This window comes from Periplaneta americana, chromosome 10 (assembly GCF_040183065.1).
Source record: "Periplaneta americana isolate PAMFEO1 chromosome 10, P.americana_PAMFEO1_priV1, whole genome shotgun sequence".
NCBI lineage: Eukaryota > Metazoa > Arthropoda > Insecta > Blattodea > Blattidae > Periplaneta > Periplaneta americana.
In genome coordinates, this window is record NC_091126.1 from 17,647,581 (window position 1) to 17,667,042 (window position 19,462).

The 19,462-nt window shown below is 34.4% G+C and overlaps 1 protein-coding gene across 5 annotated transcripts in view; it reads right to left on the reverse strand.

Annotated features, from left to right (window-relative positions):
• Nucleotides 1–2,874: 2,874 nt before the first annotated feature.
• LOC138707491 (F-BAR domain only protein 2) overlaps nucleotides 2,875–19,462 on the reverse strand; it is an 84,578-nt gene continuing 67,990 nt past the window's right edge. For 3 of the 5 annotated variants that reach the window (XM_069836991.1, XM_069836988.1, XM_069836990.1), the window contains 8 exons: nucleotides 18,864–19,036; nucleotides 16,660–16,787; nucleotides 14,932–15,149; nucleotides 13,929–14,084; nucleotides 13,541–13,673; nucleotides 11,356–11,558; nucleotides 8,983–9,212; nucleotides 4,632–4,842 (listed from right to left, as the gene is read on the reverse strand). In XM_069836991.1, the coding sequence (XP_069693092.1) occupies nucleotides 4,772–4,842; nucleotides 8,983–9,212; nucleotides 11,356–11,558; nucleotides 13,541–13,673; nucleotides 13,929–14,084; nucleotides 14,932–15,149; nucleotides 16,660–16,787; nucleotides 18,864–19,036 (1,312 nt within the window). In that variant the 3' untranslated portion in view covers nucleotides 4,632–4,771. Of the gene's footprint in view, nucleotides 4,843–8,982; nucleotides 9,213–11,355; nucleotides 11,559–13,540; nucleotides 13,674–13,928; nucleotides 14,085–14,931; nucleotides 15,150–16,659; nucleotides 16,788–18,863; nucleotides 19,037–19,462 lie in introns of all 5 variants that reach the window. The other 2 variants (XM_069836986.1, XM_069836987.1) reach the window with 2 other exon arrangements.

A 19,462-nucleotide genomic window follows, 5' to 3' on the forward strand; every position in this document is an offset into this window, starting at 1 on the left:
CGAAAGTTTTGAAATAATGACATCACGAAAAATCAAGGTGCAATGTTTAGGAACAGCAAAGGCATCCTGATTGAGTAAGAGTGCAACAATTAATGCCAAGGTTTATTGTGCCACACTTGCAAGGAGATGATGCTTGATCCACTAGAAGAGCTGGGGTCAACTCTCTGCGATAACACTCACCAGAATTCAGGCTCTGTTCAACAAATTTGGCTAAAAATATTTCGACCATTATCCATACAGCACCCACGTGATGCCAAGTGACTACCATCTGTTTACTCACCTGAAGGGTCTTTTGAGTGGGAAATAATCATTTGATACAATTGCCTCAAAGTCTTGAGCGGTTATGTGAAGAAAAAGATCAAGGTCAGTTTCACCACTTGTTTATATTAATTTTCATTTAAACAAAATTTGTAATTTAAATAAACATACATTACTTTCTGAGTTCTCTGACGAAATTGATGATGATGATGATGATGATGATGATATAAGAAAAAAGCTTCACTCACGTATTAAGAGAAGTTCATACAGTTTAACTAATATGTAGTAGAGTCATTAAGTTTGTAGACTGGCGTCTGCAATGTAGGCAAAAAGTAGAATCCAGGTGTCTTATCAGTTGCCGTGCAACATGGCATTCACTTAGATCCATATCGTCCGTCAAAAAAATCGCCATTGGCCACTATGCACATCTGTCAACGTTGGTATAACCGGCAAAGCATCTCCTTCTAGCAGATCTTGTTTAGTTACTCTGTCTGGTATAAATTCTATGTGAACAATTCCCAATGAGCCAAAAAACAGTTCAAGCATCACATTGTCTTTTGACCTGTCTTGGCGCGGTTTTTTCTGTCGTGGCAATAATCACGATTTTCAGGTGGTCGATTGTCGCTTCAGTTGCGGATCGTAAAGAAAACACAATGTTTCGTCTACTGTTATGATTTGGTTGAGAAACGTCTGATCATTATCAGCACTACCAATCAGGTCACCACAGATCGTCATGCGATCGTCACATTGGTCTTGCGTCAGGACACGTAGCACACTGTGTTGGGTAACAGGCGACATGTTCAAGTCATCTGACAGAATCTTGTGACACGTGCCATGGCTGGTCCCTGCTGGTGCTGCGAGATCGTCTACCGATTGGAAGCGGTTGGAACACACCAACATTCCAACTTATTCGATCTTGCGTTCAGTTTGGATCGTTTGTGGCCGACTAGTATGCTAGTCATCCTCCAAGCTGTCTCTCACCTGTGAAAAACGTTGGTGCCACTTAAACACAGCATTGCGGCCCAAGGTGTCGTCATTGCTTCATCATCTGAAAGGTTTCGCTAGTGGATTTGCCTAATTTTTGGCAGAACTTGATGTTTGCCTGTTGCTCAAACTGCGACATTTTCGAGTTCCGACGTGTGCATTCAAATCACCTTCACAAAAGAGACCGTAGTTCAGCTTACACTGTCGCTACACAACTGCCTTGTGCTGGGACGAGAAAATAACTGACATGGCACCATACCGTGGTGCCATATATCCGCTCTAGTGCACCACAGTGACAATATCTGCCCAGTCCACGAATTTAATGACTATGGCAGTATAGTAATAATTATACACGGAAAGAAAAAGCTTCCTCTCTCCTAATAAAAGAAAAGGTAACAATGTGCAACATGTTTATGGATATAACATTCTAGGGGTTGGAGAGGACACGATTCAAGCAGCTTAATAAAGTAAAATTACAGAGAAAATAATTTTTAAGTTTAATAAACCAAAAATTTGTGTGAATCATTACTCAACCTGTACACAATTTTGTATGAAAGAAAAAAATAATTTTACCATAGAACTTCACTCAAAGAAATGACATAAAGGAAAAGTGTCTTATCAGTCAATGTATTAAGGTAGGAAGATTAAAAAAAATAACGATACCGAATACTTTAGTGTCTAAATAATAATAATAATAATAATAATAATAATAATAATAATAATAATAATAATAATAATGATAATAATAATAATAATAAATATTCACAGGATAAATATAAATTTACTTAACGTTTGGAAAGATTTCAATGAAATTAATCTTGATGCACCTAAAGTAATGTGTATGAAATCATCTTAGGTACACAAGTGCGGAGATTCCATGTAAGATTCATTAACATATTCATATGAACAGGAATAAAGTAGCAAAATGGAAACATACTGCAAGTTCCTTACAAAGTGAAGAAAATTGTCTTTCATATACTAATACCTGCATATCAAGTTATAAGCAAACCTAAGCACGCCAAAAGAGTGAAGAAAAAAGATGCAGTTGAACAGTCAACTGCAAAAATATTGTGGAATGTCTATTTAAAAGTTGAAGGAAATTACGCTTTTCTATGGCAGACTGATTCCTGTGTGAAAAAAAAAAAATAATAAAAATAACTTAAGAAACCTCCTTAGTATTAGTATACAAAATATAATTTTTAAGAAAAATAATGCAATAGAATTCAATAATATATTGCACATGTTGCTATATTTTGAAATAAGATAATCTCGTTATGTTGGCACAGGATTAAATTCTTCATAGAAACTGTTTCCTTACATTTACATTTCAGTGTACTAATGATGTCTAGGGGAGGGGGAGGGGGAAGTGTGATTCATGTTCTCTTTCTGCTTAATTTTCTTTCCATTACATTTCTCCAGATTAGCATATACATTGTCACTGCAATGTCATCACAATGTATTTCACCATGTGAGTTAATATACTACATCTCTTAAGAATCACAAAGAGTAAATTTAAAATCAACTTAAATACCAGCCACCAGAGTAGCTCAATCAGCTAAGGCGCTTGCCTGCCGAACCGAAGATGTGCACAGGCGTAGGTTTGATTCCACTTGGGCTGATAACCTGTTTTTACGAGGTTTTCCCCAACTGTAAGTAAGGCGGATGTCAGGTAATCTATGGCGAATCCTAGGCCTCATCTCGCTACCACCAATTCCATGGACTCTTAATGATCTAGTCGTTGATACAGCGTCGTTAAATAACCAAGTAAAAAAACTTAAATACCTATCTGAAATCTGCAATTTAATTGATAATAAATTCATTTCAGAAATGGCAGCAGCTTCGTAACATAAAAGATTATTTTAGTATATGATGCATTCGATTTCTGTTTGCTAAAGGAACTTCCAAAGAACAGTTGGTGTTAGCAGCCTTGAAGGGGTCACTCATCATCTCAAGGAACCGTCTATACCAAACTGTAACTTAAATAACACGTCAGTGCATTTAAATTTTAAGAATTATTTTTTTGTACATCTTTTGTTATCTCTAGTGTTTGTTTAATATCTAACTGCAATCACATTTGTTAGATTCAATATTATACTTCATACTATAATTGATTAGTATACTTTGTCTTATGGCAGACCATGGAATGCATAGTAAGTTCGAAGAAAAAAAAATATATATATATTTTTCATCCAAAATGTACACAAATAAATAATAATTTTTGTACTTAATATTTGGAATTTCTATCTTCGAAGTACCATAATGATTTTCAAACCATTGCATAGAATACATACAATGTAATAAAGCGAGTTCTGCTTATAAATTTTTGCATAGAATATTTTTCTGTCATTTGAAAAATGTTTATAGTTCCTTCCATTTGCCTTTTTATTGACATGTGTATTATACACAAACACACACATATTATTTCCTCCAATTCACACTCTTCCTTCCTGATAATATGAAAAGTATAAATATGTATATTTATGAATTGCATAATCTACCTCAAAGAATAAATATGTTTCATTAATTATTGCTTTCACTTGTTTGTCTCTAAGTGAACAAAACAAGTGAAATGTCTGCAAAGCAGTCTATATAATGATATTTTTTTTCTTTTTATTGAAGACTAATGGTAAACTTCATTCATGTCACTACAATAAGGTGATTCAATAGTCAATGTCATGAATGTGGCAACAAAGTCGTGTCACAATGTGCTGTAAATTCTTATAATTAGGTTTTCTCCACATACCACCTACTTTTAACGATAAAAAAAAAAACATTCTGGTTTCTGAATGTACTACACAATTTACGAACTATTGTAACAGGGTACTGCTATGGCCATCTGTAGGTGTATGATTGGGAGTTCATGGCAGAGACTTATGCTGATACGATACATCGAAATGAGCAGAGGACAGCAAGACTATGAGGCTATCACATTAATACTTCTCCTGAGCTACCAAGGAATGTTTTGCATGTACACTATGACTTCAGTGAACGCTACATGTGGTCAAGTGGAAATCCAAAGATGAAAAACTAATCTTTTCTGCCCTTAGTCAAGAAGACCAAAAATAAAGCCTTTTACCCATTGCACAGTTCATCATCGCAGGACATAATCTCTATCGTGACACACTCGGTTCCCGCTCTGCAGAAACACACGGATGAAACTCCATGACACATAGTAACTATTGACCTAACAGAAATAGATCGCTTTACAAATTTCATTACTCTTACAATATACACTGTAGGTTATCATACATATAATTCTAATACTGGAGACAAAAATTCATTTAAAAAACTGACTTCAAGTATATACATTGTACGGTAGGGCGAATAAAAATCTGTGGGTAAATACCAAGCAACTGACGGTAAGCAAGTGCACTTGAACAGCAAGAAGCGTGACCAACAGCTCTCGACCACATTGCCACATTAAAGTCTGATGGTCAGCTTCACTTACCAAACTACCCCGTCTTATTTGCACTTGCAACAGTTGACTGCAGTTCATATGATTGTGTACATGTGGCAGCACAATCAGCTGCTAGCAGTCTGTGCTAGGAGGAGCAGCATACCTGTACTTGGGGTCTGGATCACCGTCACAGATATATTTCCCTGTAACATAAAACAAGTTCCCTTGAAGTTCATTATTTCAGAATTATAATGCATTTCCTCTTATTACACGTGTTCAGTTGTTATTAAGAGTAGAGCTGTCAATTTAATCAATTAATCATACTGATTAACCGATTGACTTTAAAGTCAGATTTATCAACAGTAATCTCACTAGACGTTTTGATTTATCTAGAGAAAATCAAAACTCGAGTGGGATTTAATTGACTATTACACGATTAGAAGAAAGTATATAAAGATTAGAAGTAACGAAGTACTCCAATACAATAAAATATTAATTGACTTACGAAAATACAACTGTCTTCAAATGTATTATTGTACCATCTCAACATTACAAATATTACGCTAGATGCATGCTAGATGGCAGTAGTGAGCAATGCCTTCTCGTCGAGAAGTTCTTGATCTATTATACACGATGGCAATGTTACTAGTCAAGAAGGCTTTGTTGATTCAGTTTCATTTTTATTAAAATGCAACATTCCACTTCAATTATCCGAATCCCAGTAATCAACGTCACTTGACAGATGATTTTCAATAAATCTTAATATTAAACAATCTCTAATACGTGACTATCCATAATATCATATAGCAGAAGCTATAACATAACTTAACTAATATACACAAGTGTTAGAAAAGTTTTAATTAACGACAACGACATAAAAAATAAACATGAATAATTTTAAAAGGAATAATTATTGAATATACAATTTTCAAATTTGAATGTGGTTGGTGGTTCAATTGATGTTATATTGGACATATGCGTAATAGAAGTGGAACTCGTTGATTTAGGCCTACATGGTGTATTCAACTTATTCAGAATTTCCAAATGAATAATTTTAAAAGGAATAATTATTGAATGTACAAGTTTCAAATTTGAATGTGGTTGGTGGTTCAATGATGTTATATTGGACTTGTGCGTAATAGAAGTGGAACTCGTTGATTTAGGCCTACATGGTATATTCAACTTATTCAGGATTTCCGAATGGTGCTCTTCATTTATTTGTAAATCGGATTTCAGAAGATGCGTAGATATGATCAGTGATTTTTATTAATTCTTGTTCTTGAATGCCAATGCGAGTCATATTTGAAACTGCTGTGCATCGACTGGAGTGGTTTGTAATTTTATATATATATATATTTTTTTTTTTTTGACGTCCAGAACAGTGCAGTTTCAAATGTTGGCAAACAAAGAAACAAATGCTAGGGACGCGATAAAATTAAACAAATGCTAGGGATCCGATAAAATTGTGCGATAAGCAGCCATGATTGGTTGAAATACGTCCTTTCGTACCGTTTTATTGGTCAAAAGTAGTATGACGTAGTAAGAGTGTAATAGTCAATCAAATATGTTTTAATTGATGATCGAAATGATTAAAAATGATTGTGTGGTGAAGGAAACATAACTGTCTTCCAATGTCTGTGTAGTCCAAGTCTGTATATCATTTGGCGCGGTAAACTTAAGCTATGATTGACAGGTCATTCGTATAAACTTACGTTCTCGTCATGCTTCAGAAAGTTAAAAGCAATAATACTGTAAGTTCAACTATACACATACAAATCCCTCCTTGATAGCTTTTTTTTTTCTTTTAAAACGCGGCATACATGGCCATTTACTTTCACGAACTATGGAAAGGATGTATCATATACTGTATTTTATTTGCAGACATATTGACCATTTTAAAAATAAACACCCAAAAGGTAGCTGGAAATTTGCAACTGGAAAAGAATTAGTGATCCGAATAATGGTATTTTTTGGAACTGAATAATTTTTTTTCTTCCTCATGCTGCTGATTTTATTCCTTAGTTAATTATTATGAAACTGTCAAAGCTCAGCTTTCGATGGTTTTACATTATCTGTTCCCTTTCAAAGGTTGTGCGTGTTTGCTGGTTATTCAGATGTAAATGTGTTCAGTGTTGTCTATTTGTGAACTTCAGTTATAAATATGGCTTATGAAAACTTGCATAGAAAACTTGGTGAAAGTTTCGGATTTGAATTAAACAATTGTGGAAAGGTGACAGATAGAAAAAACAATGTTTTGTAAGAAATGTGAGAAATCATTCAGTTATAGTGGAAGCACAAGTACTCTCCAATATAATCTTAAACATGATCTTTCCAAGGTGGATCTACATCTACTAACATTGCTACTGCCAGTTCTTCTCCTCAATCAACTTCGGAGGACCTAATAGTGAAGCCTGAACCCTGTGTTAAAGAAACTGGAATAGCGAATAAAATTGTGAAATAATGTCAATGTATAGAAGTATTTGGCTACAGCAAAGAGATGCCACTGTACCTAAGTGTAAACTGGAAAGATTTGTAGGTCTATTGTGTCAATTGCTTCTTAAATGTTATTTGCGATATAATCAATAGAACTTAAAGTATTTGTAAAAATGTATGTTCATTCTTAAAGCAAATGGAATTGAAACGGTTTTTTGAGAAATCCACTTCTGGGTGCAGAAACAAGGACAGCAACCACTGAACCACCAAGAATTCTAATTACTCATAAAACCATTTAAAATTTAATCGTAATTTCTCATTATTTATATGTAGGCCTGGTATTAAATATTTTTCGAAAATATCTGAGTGGTTGACTGTAAAATCCTTCAAACATGAAACATAATTAATTGTCCATCTGTTAAGTGATTCACGATTGGTGGCAAACACTTGGTACACAAGTAAGACTGTACTGCCACAGTCAGTGTGTTTGTACATTTAAGAAAATTCTATCCCTCCACTCACTCACCCACCCATACATTCCATCCCAGGATTGTAACACTGTTAGTCAACTTTTCATGGGCAATGTTTTCAAACTTTTTCAATTGCATATAACTTATTTTTGTACAATACTAATCTCACAAGAAGATTCTATGTTAAGTACCAATGGAAGACAGACAATGGAGTCACTGAAGTTTAAAATTTACCTTTTTAAATTAATAATGAATATATAGTAAACTTATGAGAGAGTGTTTACTGAATTTTACAGCATTTATTAAGTTTTCTGCTAAAGTTCTATACAAAATGCAATATACTCTTATTGCATGAAATCAATGTGATTTTGTTAAGGGATGACATCTGATAACAATGTTCAAAGTTATAACCTAAAAAAATTCACATGTGGTTACACTTCATTATAAAAACTAATTGTTGCTGTAATATCCCTTTCAAACTGTTTGATTAAAGTCACGTTGATAACAATCACTGTTTAGTATAAAAAATTCAGAATAACTGAAGCTCCACTGTTGTTAAATTTTACCACCTCACAAAAAGAGGTGTAGATTAGTGGGTTGAAACTCAGCGTTTCATAGCAAGAGTACACTGCAGATGGCACCTTCATATCTACTTTACATGTATCAACACTCAGACAATAATTTTTCACTAAACACTTCAGACAACATCTCGACTGAAGTTCACTGAAGACATAACACTAAGTTTAGTAAAGTTCACATAACAAAAGAGCTTCATGTTCTAATTTTCATATACATCTACCAGTATGCATTAACATTAAAACAAACTGAATATGCATTAAATAAAATCTCAGCTAGCCATGGACCCAAAATAAAAAAATAAAGTTCTAATGAGATGCATCTCATCTGTTTATGACTCTTTCATAGATTTCAGTCTCAGAAGTACCTAGGCCTATATAAAGATGAAGAATAAATCAGTAACAGAAATTCATTATTAATTTAAAATAGTGACTATTCGCCTTCAGTGTCTCTTTTCCATTACTACGTAACACAGAACCTTCTCGAGAAATTATATTGCAAAAAAATAATAATATATATGCAACTGAAAAAAGTTGAAAAAATTGCCCATGAAAGGTTGACTAACAGGGTTACATCGACAAACATATCAGTTTCCTGAAATACTCATGTTTTTTACCACCTCATTTTACAATTGTTCTGTTATTCATAATCCATATCAGAAAAAACAGGAAAACTCTATTTCAAATTTTTCTCGAAAATTTCAAACAAGACAGTGCCTATGTAGAAATACATTTTACAGGACAAGTAAATGATGAGGCCTTCAGACTTGGTACCATTATCTCAATCCAGCGTAGTACATTATAGAACATGGAAATACTGCCTCTGCATTGCTTACAGTGAAAAAGGGAAAGTTATTTTACTCACCTGAAACAAATCTGCGTTTGACAAGAGATAATCTATAGCCAGTTCCAACCAAATCAAATTCAACACCAGATAAAGTAGTGCCTTCACAGTTGAACTGTGTGGCAATTGTCCCTTGTGAACTTGGACCATTAGTAACCTCCAAACGAGCCCGCAAAGAACCAACCCCATGGTTCTCACTATGCTGCGAGAGTTCAGTGAATTTCCACACAGCCCGATTGCTGTCTGCTAACCTGTCAATATAATGATTAAATGAGAATATGCGGATATTGCAATTCCTGCTTTATTTCTTTTTAATTATTTCATGTGTGGTGAAACAAGCTTAAGGAACACCACACTAATATATTTTTTTTAACAAAAGCAAGGTTTAACGTTTGTGAAACAAGAATTCTTAAAGTTGAGAACAATGGAAATTGAGAAAGAACAGCTCGTAAAACTACCGTAAGTACAATAACATAAATAACAAATTGGAAGTCAAAATCCTGATAAACATGACACAAGGAAAGAGAACGGTAAGAAGTAGGAGAGGCGAGAACAGAGGGAAGAAAGGAGGGAGAAGAGAGACATACAATTTAATAGGTGAGGCCAGAAAAGGTATCTGGGACTTAATCGTCGTAAATTATTAACTGTTCCAATTCAAGCAGTGTGACAAGCAACAAAGTAATCATTTTTCGTATGAATTGTTCTAGCTTCACATAAATGTGCATAGTCCTGAATAAGAATTGCACAACTTCGTCTAATACACTAAATGAATGAAGATTCAATTTTAAACAATGAAAATCCGAAAATGATAAGATCACAGTCTAGTATATACAGACACGAAGCTTAATACTTACTAAATATGCAAACATAGACAGTTGAAATATGCATCCATAGATAGTTGCTCACCACCAGGATCGCTACTATCGCCTCATCACACACTCTTTCCCTAACAGACCATAAAATGTATTGTACTTTCGATATCGTGTTCTTTTGAAAAAATTAACACCTTCCTTCCACTATTGAAATACGAAATACATAAGGTTTATATATTATTTTCATAAAATATATATTATATTCTATAAACTCACCTTCCTGGATCTTTCAGAAGAAGGATAACTCTAACCTATTTTTCTTACAATTTATAGTACTACAAACGTCTCCTTGTCCCAAATTATTATTCAAATTAGCTTTTCACAAAAATGCGAAAAATGGCACAGTCAATGCTTTTTCGATCTAGACCGCCGTAATGTTTGTTCGGGTTTTCTATTTCAGTGTATGGAGCTCAGTGAAATATTATATTATAACTTTATTGCTTATCATTGCTGAGCTTTATTTAGTGTAATGTGTCCATAAGTTCCGTTTACTTCTTGTTGCATAATATGTTGCAGAAATAATTACAAAACTGTGTTATTTTAATGTGAAGAGAATTTTACATGTTAACATAATCTGTACGTGTCAACATTTCAAGTTTAGAATGGAAGCTATTTTGAGATTTAATAAAAAAGAATTTATATTGTGATTTCAATTTAGCACATATACCTTCCTTAATTTTAGACAAAACCTTTACCATACCAATCCTATGAAATTAGTGTACGTACAATTTTGTTACTTCGTCTCTTAAGTAGTAGATAAATACAATAATTCAGTACTCAATTGTAGTATTAAATACAGAGAAATTGAATGTCCGGGGTATCATACATGACATTATGCTTAATTATAATGTATGATTGCGAATTTATGAATATAAGTTAAATATAGTAAACATAACCTATAATTTTCATATGAATGGCAAGGCATTGGAGATCACTAAATTTAGACAAAAAGGGGCAACTGGTACAGTAAACATAACCTATAATTTCAACATATCTGAACATCCGTGCGGTGCAATTGAAAATTATTGAATCGTGCATAAATGAATGTACAAGAATTTCGCAATATTTAATCGAAATAAAGGCAGGTATTACACATACAAACAACGTAATTTTCACACCATAAATAATATTACATCTTAACTCGGAAGTGAATTATGTCTGAAGTGTTTCATAATCATTGTTTTAAATTTTATTAATGGAATTACACTACATTTTAGAGAAACATATGTTACTGTTTATGCATTCCAACTAATTTATATGGTTGAAACGCCGCCCTTCATGATCGGGTTAAGCAAGTTACATGGTCTGCCTTACGGCCTGTATTAGATCACGATGGCTGTGACACAGTCTATTGTTCTTAGTACTCACAGCACTCCAAGCGGCTAGCAATTATCGCGAGATTTGCAAAAAATCATCCCAAGCTTCGTGACTGTATATAGTAGACTGTTATTATAAGATAATTACTATTTACATTTCTCTTTGGTATTTCAATGACAGTTTCAGTTTATATTAAGGAACTCACCACTGAGATGTTGGCTTTGACTGCATGGACTTCACTCCTCCATCCACAGGGACTGCAACGGTGAGATTGAGCAGAGGCGATGGTGATGCCATGGCATGGCTATTGTACTTGTAATCCACTCTAAGAGCTGTATGACTTGATTCACACTTCCAGTAAGCAACTAATTGGAAGGGGCATGATCCTGCACCACTCTTCGGTTTAATCTATAATTCAATTTAAATCAACATAAATTAGACAAATATTATACAGTGAGACCTGTTTTCAGTCACGCATTGTTCTACAGAATAAATTTTATGTCTTTCCTGAGCCAGCCACTAGGTTTCATTTATGATACATTTATACAATGGCCATATTTAGATGTGCATTACTGAAAACAAATCTTACATAATGCTTCCAGCCTGTTAGTGGTATTTTTTTCTGAACTTTACAAAATGCTGAAGTTTAACTTCTGGAATTTCTGAATCTTATTCTGGTAGTATTACAAAGTGTAATAATATTAATAAAAAGGAGACTATAGTAGGGAGCAGGAATATTGGCGGATGGAGGTATACCCTTACATACTAACCCAACCCACGTTCCACCCCTACTTTAGCTGTAAACGTTCTTCGAAGGGTCGCTTCAGAAACATCTTTCACTCCTCGCTACGTAACCTAAAGTCTGTAACATCGAAATAGTGTTTATATATAAACACTGTCTGTGTGTCAGTATTTAGTGTAATTTCTGTGCGCAGCATTATAATTATTTCATTAAACAACAGCACATGTGAACACTTCATTTGTTATCATACAAACTACTGGTATACAATATGCGACATGATTTTATAACTACTATACTGATATCGAATAGTTTTTGTATTTTGAGGTGAATGAACTAAGAAAATCAGTTCAATTAATATCTTCCAAGTTCGACAGTCTTAGAGAGGAATTGGCGCACACAAGACATGAACTCAACTCCACGCAGGAGGAGATGAAGAGGCTAGTGCAAGAAAATGACCATCTCAAACAGGAAGTGAGTGATCTGCAGCAGTACACACGCAGAGACAATATAATGCTATTTGAAGTTCCGGAGATCGATGAACAATCAACTTATGAAGTCATTGACCAAATATCGGAAGTCATAGGCGGTAGTGAATTGGTGCAACATGATGTAAGCGTAGCACATCGCATACCATCCAGGCCAGGGAAGACGCGTCCTATTGTCATCAGCTTCACAAAGAGTAGAAGTCGTGATGAATGGCTCCAGCTGTTCAGAAATGAGGACAAAAATGATGGCAGCGGTCCTGGGATTGCGACAAAGAAAGTCAACAGGGACCTTCCGGCAGGAAGAATCACAGCAGGTGACCAACTGACAGCAGTGACCAGAGACCTTTTGAACAAAACAAGGGTTGCAAGAAAAGATGAAGGGCAGTCCCTTGAGTAAAATCACTGTTGTTAACGATGTAAATAATTTGTAAATAGTATTGTGTCGGTACCCAGGTTTTATTTTATATAATATAATTGACTTAACAATGGCTAGTAATACTACATTAAATGAAATCCATCAGTGCAAATTTAATAATAATAATAATAATAATAATAATAATAATAATAACACAATGGCTTTTAACGATTTACTTCACTGCAATGAGTATATTGCTAATATACTATCAGATCTTAAAATATTTCACTTAAACTTATAGTGACCTAATTCCTGTTTTCCTCATTCTCTTAATAACCAGAATTTCAATCATATTACGAAAATTTTAATTTGTTGTATTAATTAAAGTTTTTTTTTTTAAGTATTCGTACACACTATAAATAATTCCTTTCGCTTGGCTCTGCGTATCCGCTCCTTTTCTAGACATGTCGCTCAACTAGGCACAGAAGCAATTCCATTGTTAGTATTGAAAATTACTGTTTGAATATGTGCACAGTGAACAGACAACAGCTACGATGACTACTCTCTCAATACCCAACGATTGGCTTGCAAGTAACTACAACAGAACGCATCGACACACTGCCAGTCAGTCATCCCAATGGACAGGTCAGAAGAGAGGGGGTGGTACGTGCAAAGATGTGCTAAGTACGACCCGCCAATATCTTTGCTCCCTACTATAGTACAGGACCGAACAAATTATGTGAAGCATGTTGTGAAAAAGAACAGCTTTAGATAAGAGATTGTATTAGAAATAAAATATTACACTAACCTGATACTTTAAGATGTCAACATTAAAATATGATGCAGATGGATTTTGTTCAGATTGTCTTCTCAGCAGTGCAGTTAAGGCACTCATATTGAACTCAAACAACATGCTCTCACTGCTTGACTGGGCAGAATCTCTGTAAATAAATTGCACAATGATTAATGTATGGAAGTGGTACGTTAAGTTGTTTTCATTAAACTGAACATCCAAAACAATACAGCTTTTGGATCATTTTTCGCTTATAGACAAAAAATATTTTTTCCACATTTCTTTCCCCGTACTAATTCAACAAGTATTTTTTTAACAATGTAGATCATAAATCAGTTTTAATGATCTGATGTTGCTGAAAAACTCCGAATCTTAAAATCCATGTATTTTCTTTTATACTTACATTGTAACCAGTTGCTTATTGGGCAGTATATTATCAAGACGTTGAGTATTGCGAATTCGGAATGAAAGTTGTGCAGGACTTGGATTATTTGCGAGAACTGCAACGATTCCCGCAGGAAAAGACAACATCATGTCACCTGACAATTTAACTTGACATCTGAAACAGCAACATAATCAATATGAAATAGTGAAAGAGATGTCAAGCAGTAGAAATAATACCTGCATACAGTTTCTAGGACACATTAGCCATAGCAATGAATGAAACTTACGTAAAGCAAATAATTGAAGTGTATAGTGCAACTTTTCTTTGCTGCTACTCTATTTACCGTTACTTTCATACTTTCTTACAAGACATTGCCAGTTTTCATATACTATGCATATTCACCTTATGATTTCCTTGAAAACTATATTTTTGCTCATGGTAGGAATGTAAGGAGGCAGGGAGGAGGAGAAAATACGTCAGTGTTAGAAACGTTAATGTTAAATTAAGACTTTCCTTCTTATGGTACGTGAAAACAATTACACACTCATTTCTAAAATCATTATTGAATGTCACTGAGTCAGCTAATATTCCTTTTGTATTCCTCCAAACAAATGTAAAGCTGCTGTATCCAAGACTGCACAGCCTCACATACACATACTATGCTTTAAATTTTCCGTAATTTTAGAAAGTAGCTGCTATTAGTTTTATATCAGACAAAAGGAACTTAAATATCGACTGATAATTGTGTCAGAATGTGATCACATATTTGTCAGAATAAGATATTTCTACATTACATCAGAACGTGGAAAACAAAACTGAACACATTCAAGACTTTCAACACTGTTTCCTGGCTGAATATTTTTAAGAAAAGACAATAATTAATGACTGACTTGCAGTAAGTGCTGTAGACACATTTTAAGAGTGAATTTCAGCATCTTAAATATATTTTACATTCGTTTCACTACTGTCAGAATGGACCAAAGTGCAATTCTTAAAAATTTCACATGCAATTGATACTAACTTTGTTTCATCTGTCCCTCTAAAATATGAATGTACAATTTCGTGAAATGCAACAGCCAGGGGGATGGTATCAGCCATGCCAATTGTGAGAGGTGAAGGACCTCTCGATGAACCAACAGGAACACCTGCAGTTCGAAACTCAAGGCTACCAACACTATCGGCCCTTGAGATTGGAGATGGACCTGGAGCTGGACTCATGCGACCACGGGGAGATGGACCCTGAAAGATAGTGAAGATGTAAGTCGTTATATTTTGTTAAGTTAATGAATGACAATGTGGCTCCTGAGAGTAAATGAAAAAGATGCCTTAAATTAATGAAGCAATTTTTACTAACAAGAAAGACCTTACCTCGCATGGCAAGTATCGAAGTAGAGTTTCACGAAGGATGGCAACTCAACTACCCTCTCCAATTATGCACGTTTTTCTTAATTTAACATTCCAAATAACTTTTCATACCCTCACAGTTAGTACAGCCAGTTAATTTTTAACATTTTTTTCATTTGTTATGAAGATCTGTGTGTGCAGTTTGAGGAAATGTTTCAATAGGTGTTCATTAACAGTTCCCTTGTAAGGATTTTTCACACAGCTAGTATTATTACACTAAACTTCGGTTTGCTTTTGGTCACTGATTGCTAGATAAAGATCACTAGCAATTGTCAATTATCTACGTCATTATATCTTTTTAATCTATTTCTTCTTCATCCAGTCCAGTATTCGACCTCTCAATCCAACATCGTGCTGGTTACCCCCACTCTTCTTTAGCCAGAAGAGACATAATTTGAGCATCTTTTTTCGTATTCTCTTGTTATTCATTCGGAGATCATGTTCTTTCCAGGATTTCATAATCTGTTACAGGTTCTACTTCGATTTCCTTCAAGATGTCTCCAGACTTTATCTTGTCCAGTAGCCAATTGTTCTCCACATAAAACACATTTATGCATTGCTAGTCTCCTTTAATCTGCTCTATAGAGTGTTCAAGTTTCAATTCCACAGATAAAGGTGGGCCTGGTGACAATTTTGTATAGTTTCAGCCTCGTACGTCATTGACAAGTGATGTTTTAAATATACTGTTTATTATTCCACTTACTTTGATATAACTTATTTTGTGTTGCTAATTTACTCTGCAAAATAACTGAGGTTGTAACCTAAATATTTCAATGTGGAGATTTGTTCTAGAGTTTGTTTTTTTATACAAATTTTACTCCTTTTTAAGGTCCTTGCCAATGAATGCCATGATTTCCGTTTATCCACAGATTATATTTTGGTATTAAATGAAAATAGTAACTTAATGTAATCACTGTTATATGATTATTTCATAGAAAATGTATCTCTTAATATAACAATATATCGTCAGTTTCTTGGTAAAAGTGACCAAGTCACATTCCAAGGCTTCCAAGCATTATGAAAATTTGAGACATAATTTTATATTAAAAACTAATAATATAGCACATTTACCTTCAAAATAACTTATTTCTAACATCTAAAGAAGTACAGTTACCTTTGGATTGATCATTAAACCTTTCAATGCCTTTTCCCAACAATTTTGCATTTTGGACTCCGTCACTTTTACTAAGAAACCAACGATATACGAATTTTACCTACAACTGTTTTAAAATTAACATAATTAATGAAAAAAAAAGGCAATTTCTGAAATGGCAAAATGTGTTCATTATACCTTAATAATGACAAAGAAGAATGTAACAGAGTAACATTTGTGGCTAACACATACTTCTCCTCTCCTTGATGGAGGCCTTGGAATCACGATTGATCCTTGTGTTGGGGTGGGAGTTTGTCTTGACTGCTTTGGAGGTAATGCTGGCTGGATATCTCCCACTTCAGAGAACAAGTCTCCTAGGTCTGAGGATAAAAAATTACATGTTTTGAATTCCAACATAACAGGAAACAGTGCAAGTTAATTAGACGCAATCTGTCTTGTAAAATACATAATCATTCTGTTATATCAATGTACTGTATAAACATAGAACTTCTGTCATCCCTCTCCCAACTCAGAACAAATATGCATAAATTTCTGACTTTATGGCAGAAGAGTTAAAAGAAATGGCTCTCTAATCTTGACAAGTTTAAATGAAAATAGCACTGACTGGTTATTAATAAAATATTTAATCTCATTCCCTAAAACAAACAAGATTATAGTGTTGTGGGTCTTTCAATGCAGCAAAGTACTTAAAACGTTCTCCATATTTCTTTCATATCCTATTTCTAACAAAGGAATCATGTTGACTTCCAACAAGAAGACTGCACTTCACACTCTGGCGAACACATATTCAACTAATTTAACACAAGAAAGTAGTAGAAATTTGTGTATGTAAGACATAAATTTAAAATCATGTGATGTTCAAATTTTAGTCCATACACTGCGCACTTAAAGATTACACATCATAAATAAGTCCTTCAGCAAACTAATATGATGGCATATAAAGAAACCCTGCGAGAACAAAGTGTATTACAAGTAAATTACTTTTAATATATGAGCTGTAACACATCATATGACAGACAGTGACTATCTACACAGTTGTATAAACACTACAGGACTTGTGGCACCATCGAAAACACCATAAGAGGAAGAATAACAATGGGAACTCAAAACTGTATGAATTTTGGCAGCATTTTTAAGTTCAGAAACATGGCTTATAAAAAAATTCTAAGAAGAGAAATTAGATTTTTAAAAACTATAAACTGTAACACATCAGACATAAACCAAAATAAGTTAAGAGAAACAGTGAATATAAATTCCATGTAAATTAACTTGCAAAGCAAACAAAATCACGTTGATGAAACATGTAAAACTTTAAACCACTTAACACTATGTGACCTGCAGTACAATGGCATACAAGAAGAATGAACACCTGACTCTTCAAACCAAACTGTAACATGTAAATTTTTCTTTGAAATGTGTTAGTCGTAAGTCAGTAACAAGGCTGAATCATATAAATTCCTAAAACAATTGCTATTGGGGTTCGGAAGCAGCTCATCGGTTATATGATTGTCCATTATATGACATTCTCAATGTGGTTCATAATATTACCACAGTCTAGTATATACAGTCACGAAGCTCAATACATAGTAAATATGCATCCATTGATAGTTGCTAACCACTAGGATCGCTACTATTGCCTCATCACAGACAATGCTAAATAGTACCTGCACAGTCTATTGTTCCTCACAACTCAAGCTTCTGTATATACTAGACTGTGATATTACAAACTATTTATTGAAGTTTTTCTATAAGCAGATGAACATAATTTCGAACACTTGTTGTAATTTCAGTGTTAAGATTAACACTGTGACACACGTAATTGCATTCTCAATCCTGTAGTTTAACCGAAAGATTGAAGAGCAGTCTTTGTGTGTGTACTTCACAGTGGAAGTCCATTATAGCGGACAAAGGGTTAGCAAGAGGCCAGTAAATGGCTGGTATGAGTTAGGGGCGACAGACATTGAAAAATTATGAGGAACTTCAGATTTATCAAAAGCAATGTTTAATCCAAACTATTATTTTACGCTTTTTCTCCTTTGCTGTACCTTGTTAGTAACTGTGACAACACACACGGCATTCTGCATGAACATTTTTACACCACATAGTCGAGACATTGTACAGCTTTTGCACCTTGAAACAGATGAGATGGCATGTTTAAACCAAGCTGTATTGCCATAATACTGCAAATCACACAGAGTAGAATGACCTTATGACTGAGGAAATGATCCCAAGAGAAGTTTCAGATCATCATCCTGAAGTAGAGAATAAAGACATCCACTTAAAAGCTGAAAAGGTCTTTTCAGATAGAAACAGGCAACAATATCAGCCCCTTCAACAGAAAAATTAACAGTGAATATGTCTTACATGCCAAACATTGGTTAATGACAACTGGAAGATCCTGACTCTTTTGATTACACGTATAAAAATAAACAAACCTGCATAACGTGATGAAGAGGATGGTGCGGGACTCCCAACAGAGGGTTGTGTTGGACTCTGCAGTGGAGCGTAAGGATGACCTGCACTTGTTGGAGCCCCAGTTGGGGTGGAGGCACTCGATGCTGTCGGACTTTGAAAAAGATTCAGTCCCAGTAAATCACTGCTTGGTTTCCTGTTATCAAAGCATGCATCAAATATATCCAAAAGTATAAGATCTGAGGCTTTCACGGTGGTTAGGCTGCGGTAGAATTTTTGGGTATTCACATCATGCCACAAAGGAAATTGTCCCCACATTTAAAAAATTCTTATTGTTTCCTTCTTTAGAGAGAAAAACGTCCACTCATGTCATCTCTCCCTCTCAAAGCAGGATCAGTGAAGAACTCCGAAACAATGGAGATATTTCCTTCCATGCCATGGTGTAAATATACAAAACTTCTACTACACAACGAAAATCCGAAGGGTTTTATGCATATAACTGCAACTTAAAATAATGAACGAAAATGTTGTTAGGTGTAACAATCAGCAATTTAAACACTGCACACCCATTTGCGTGATTCATTGTTACTGAAGTCTAGATCCCGCATGCATTATATGTGCA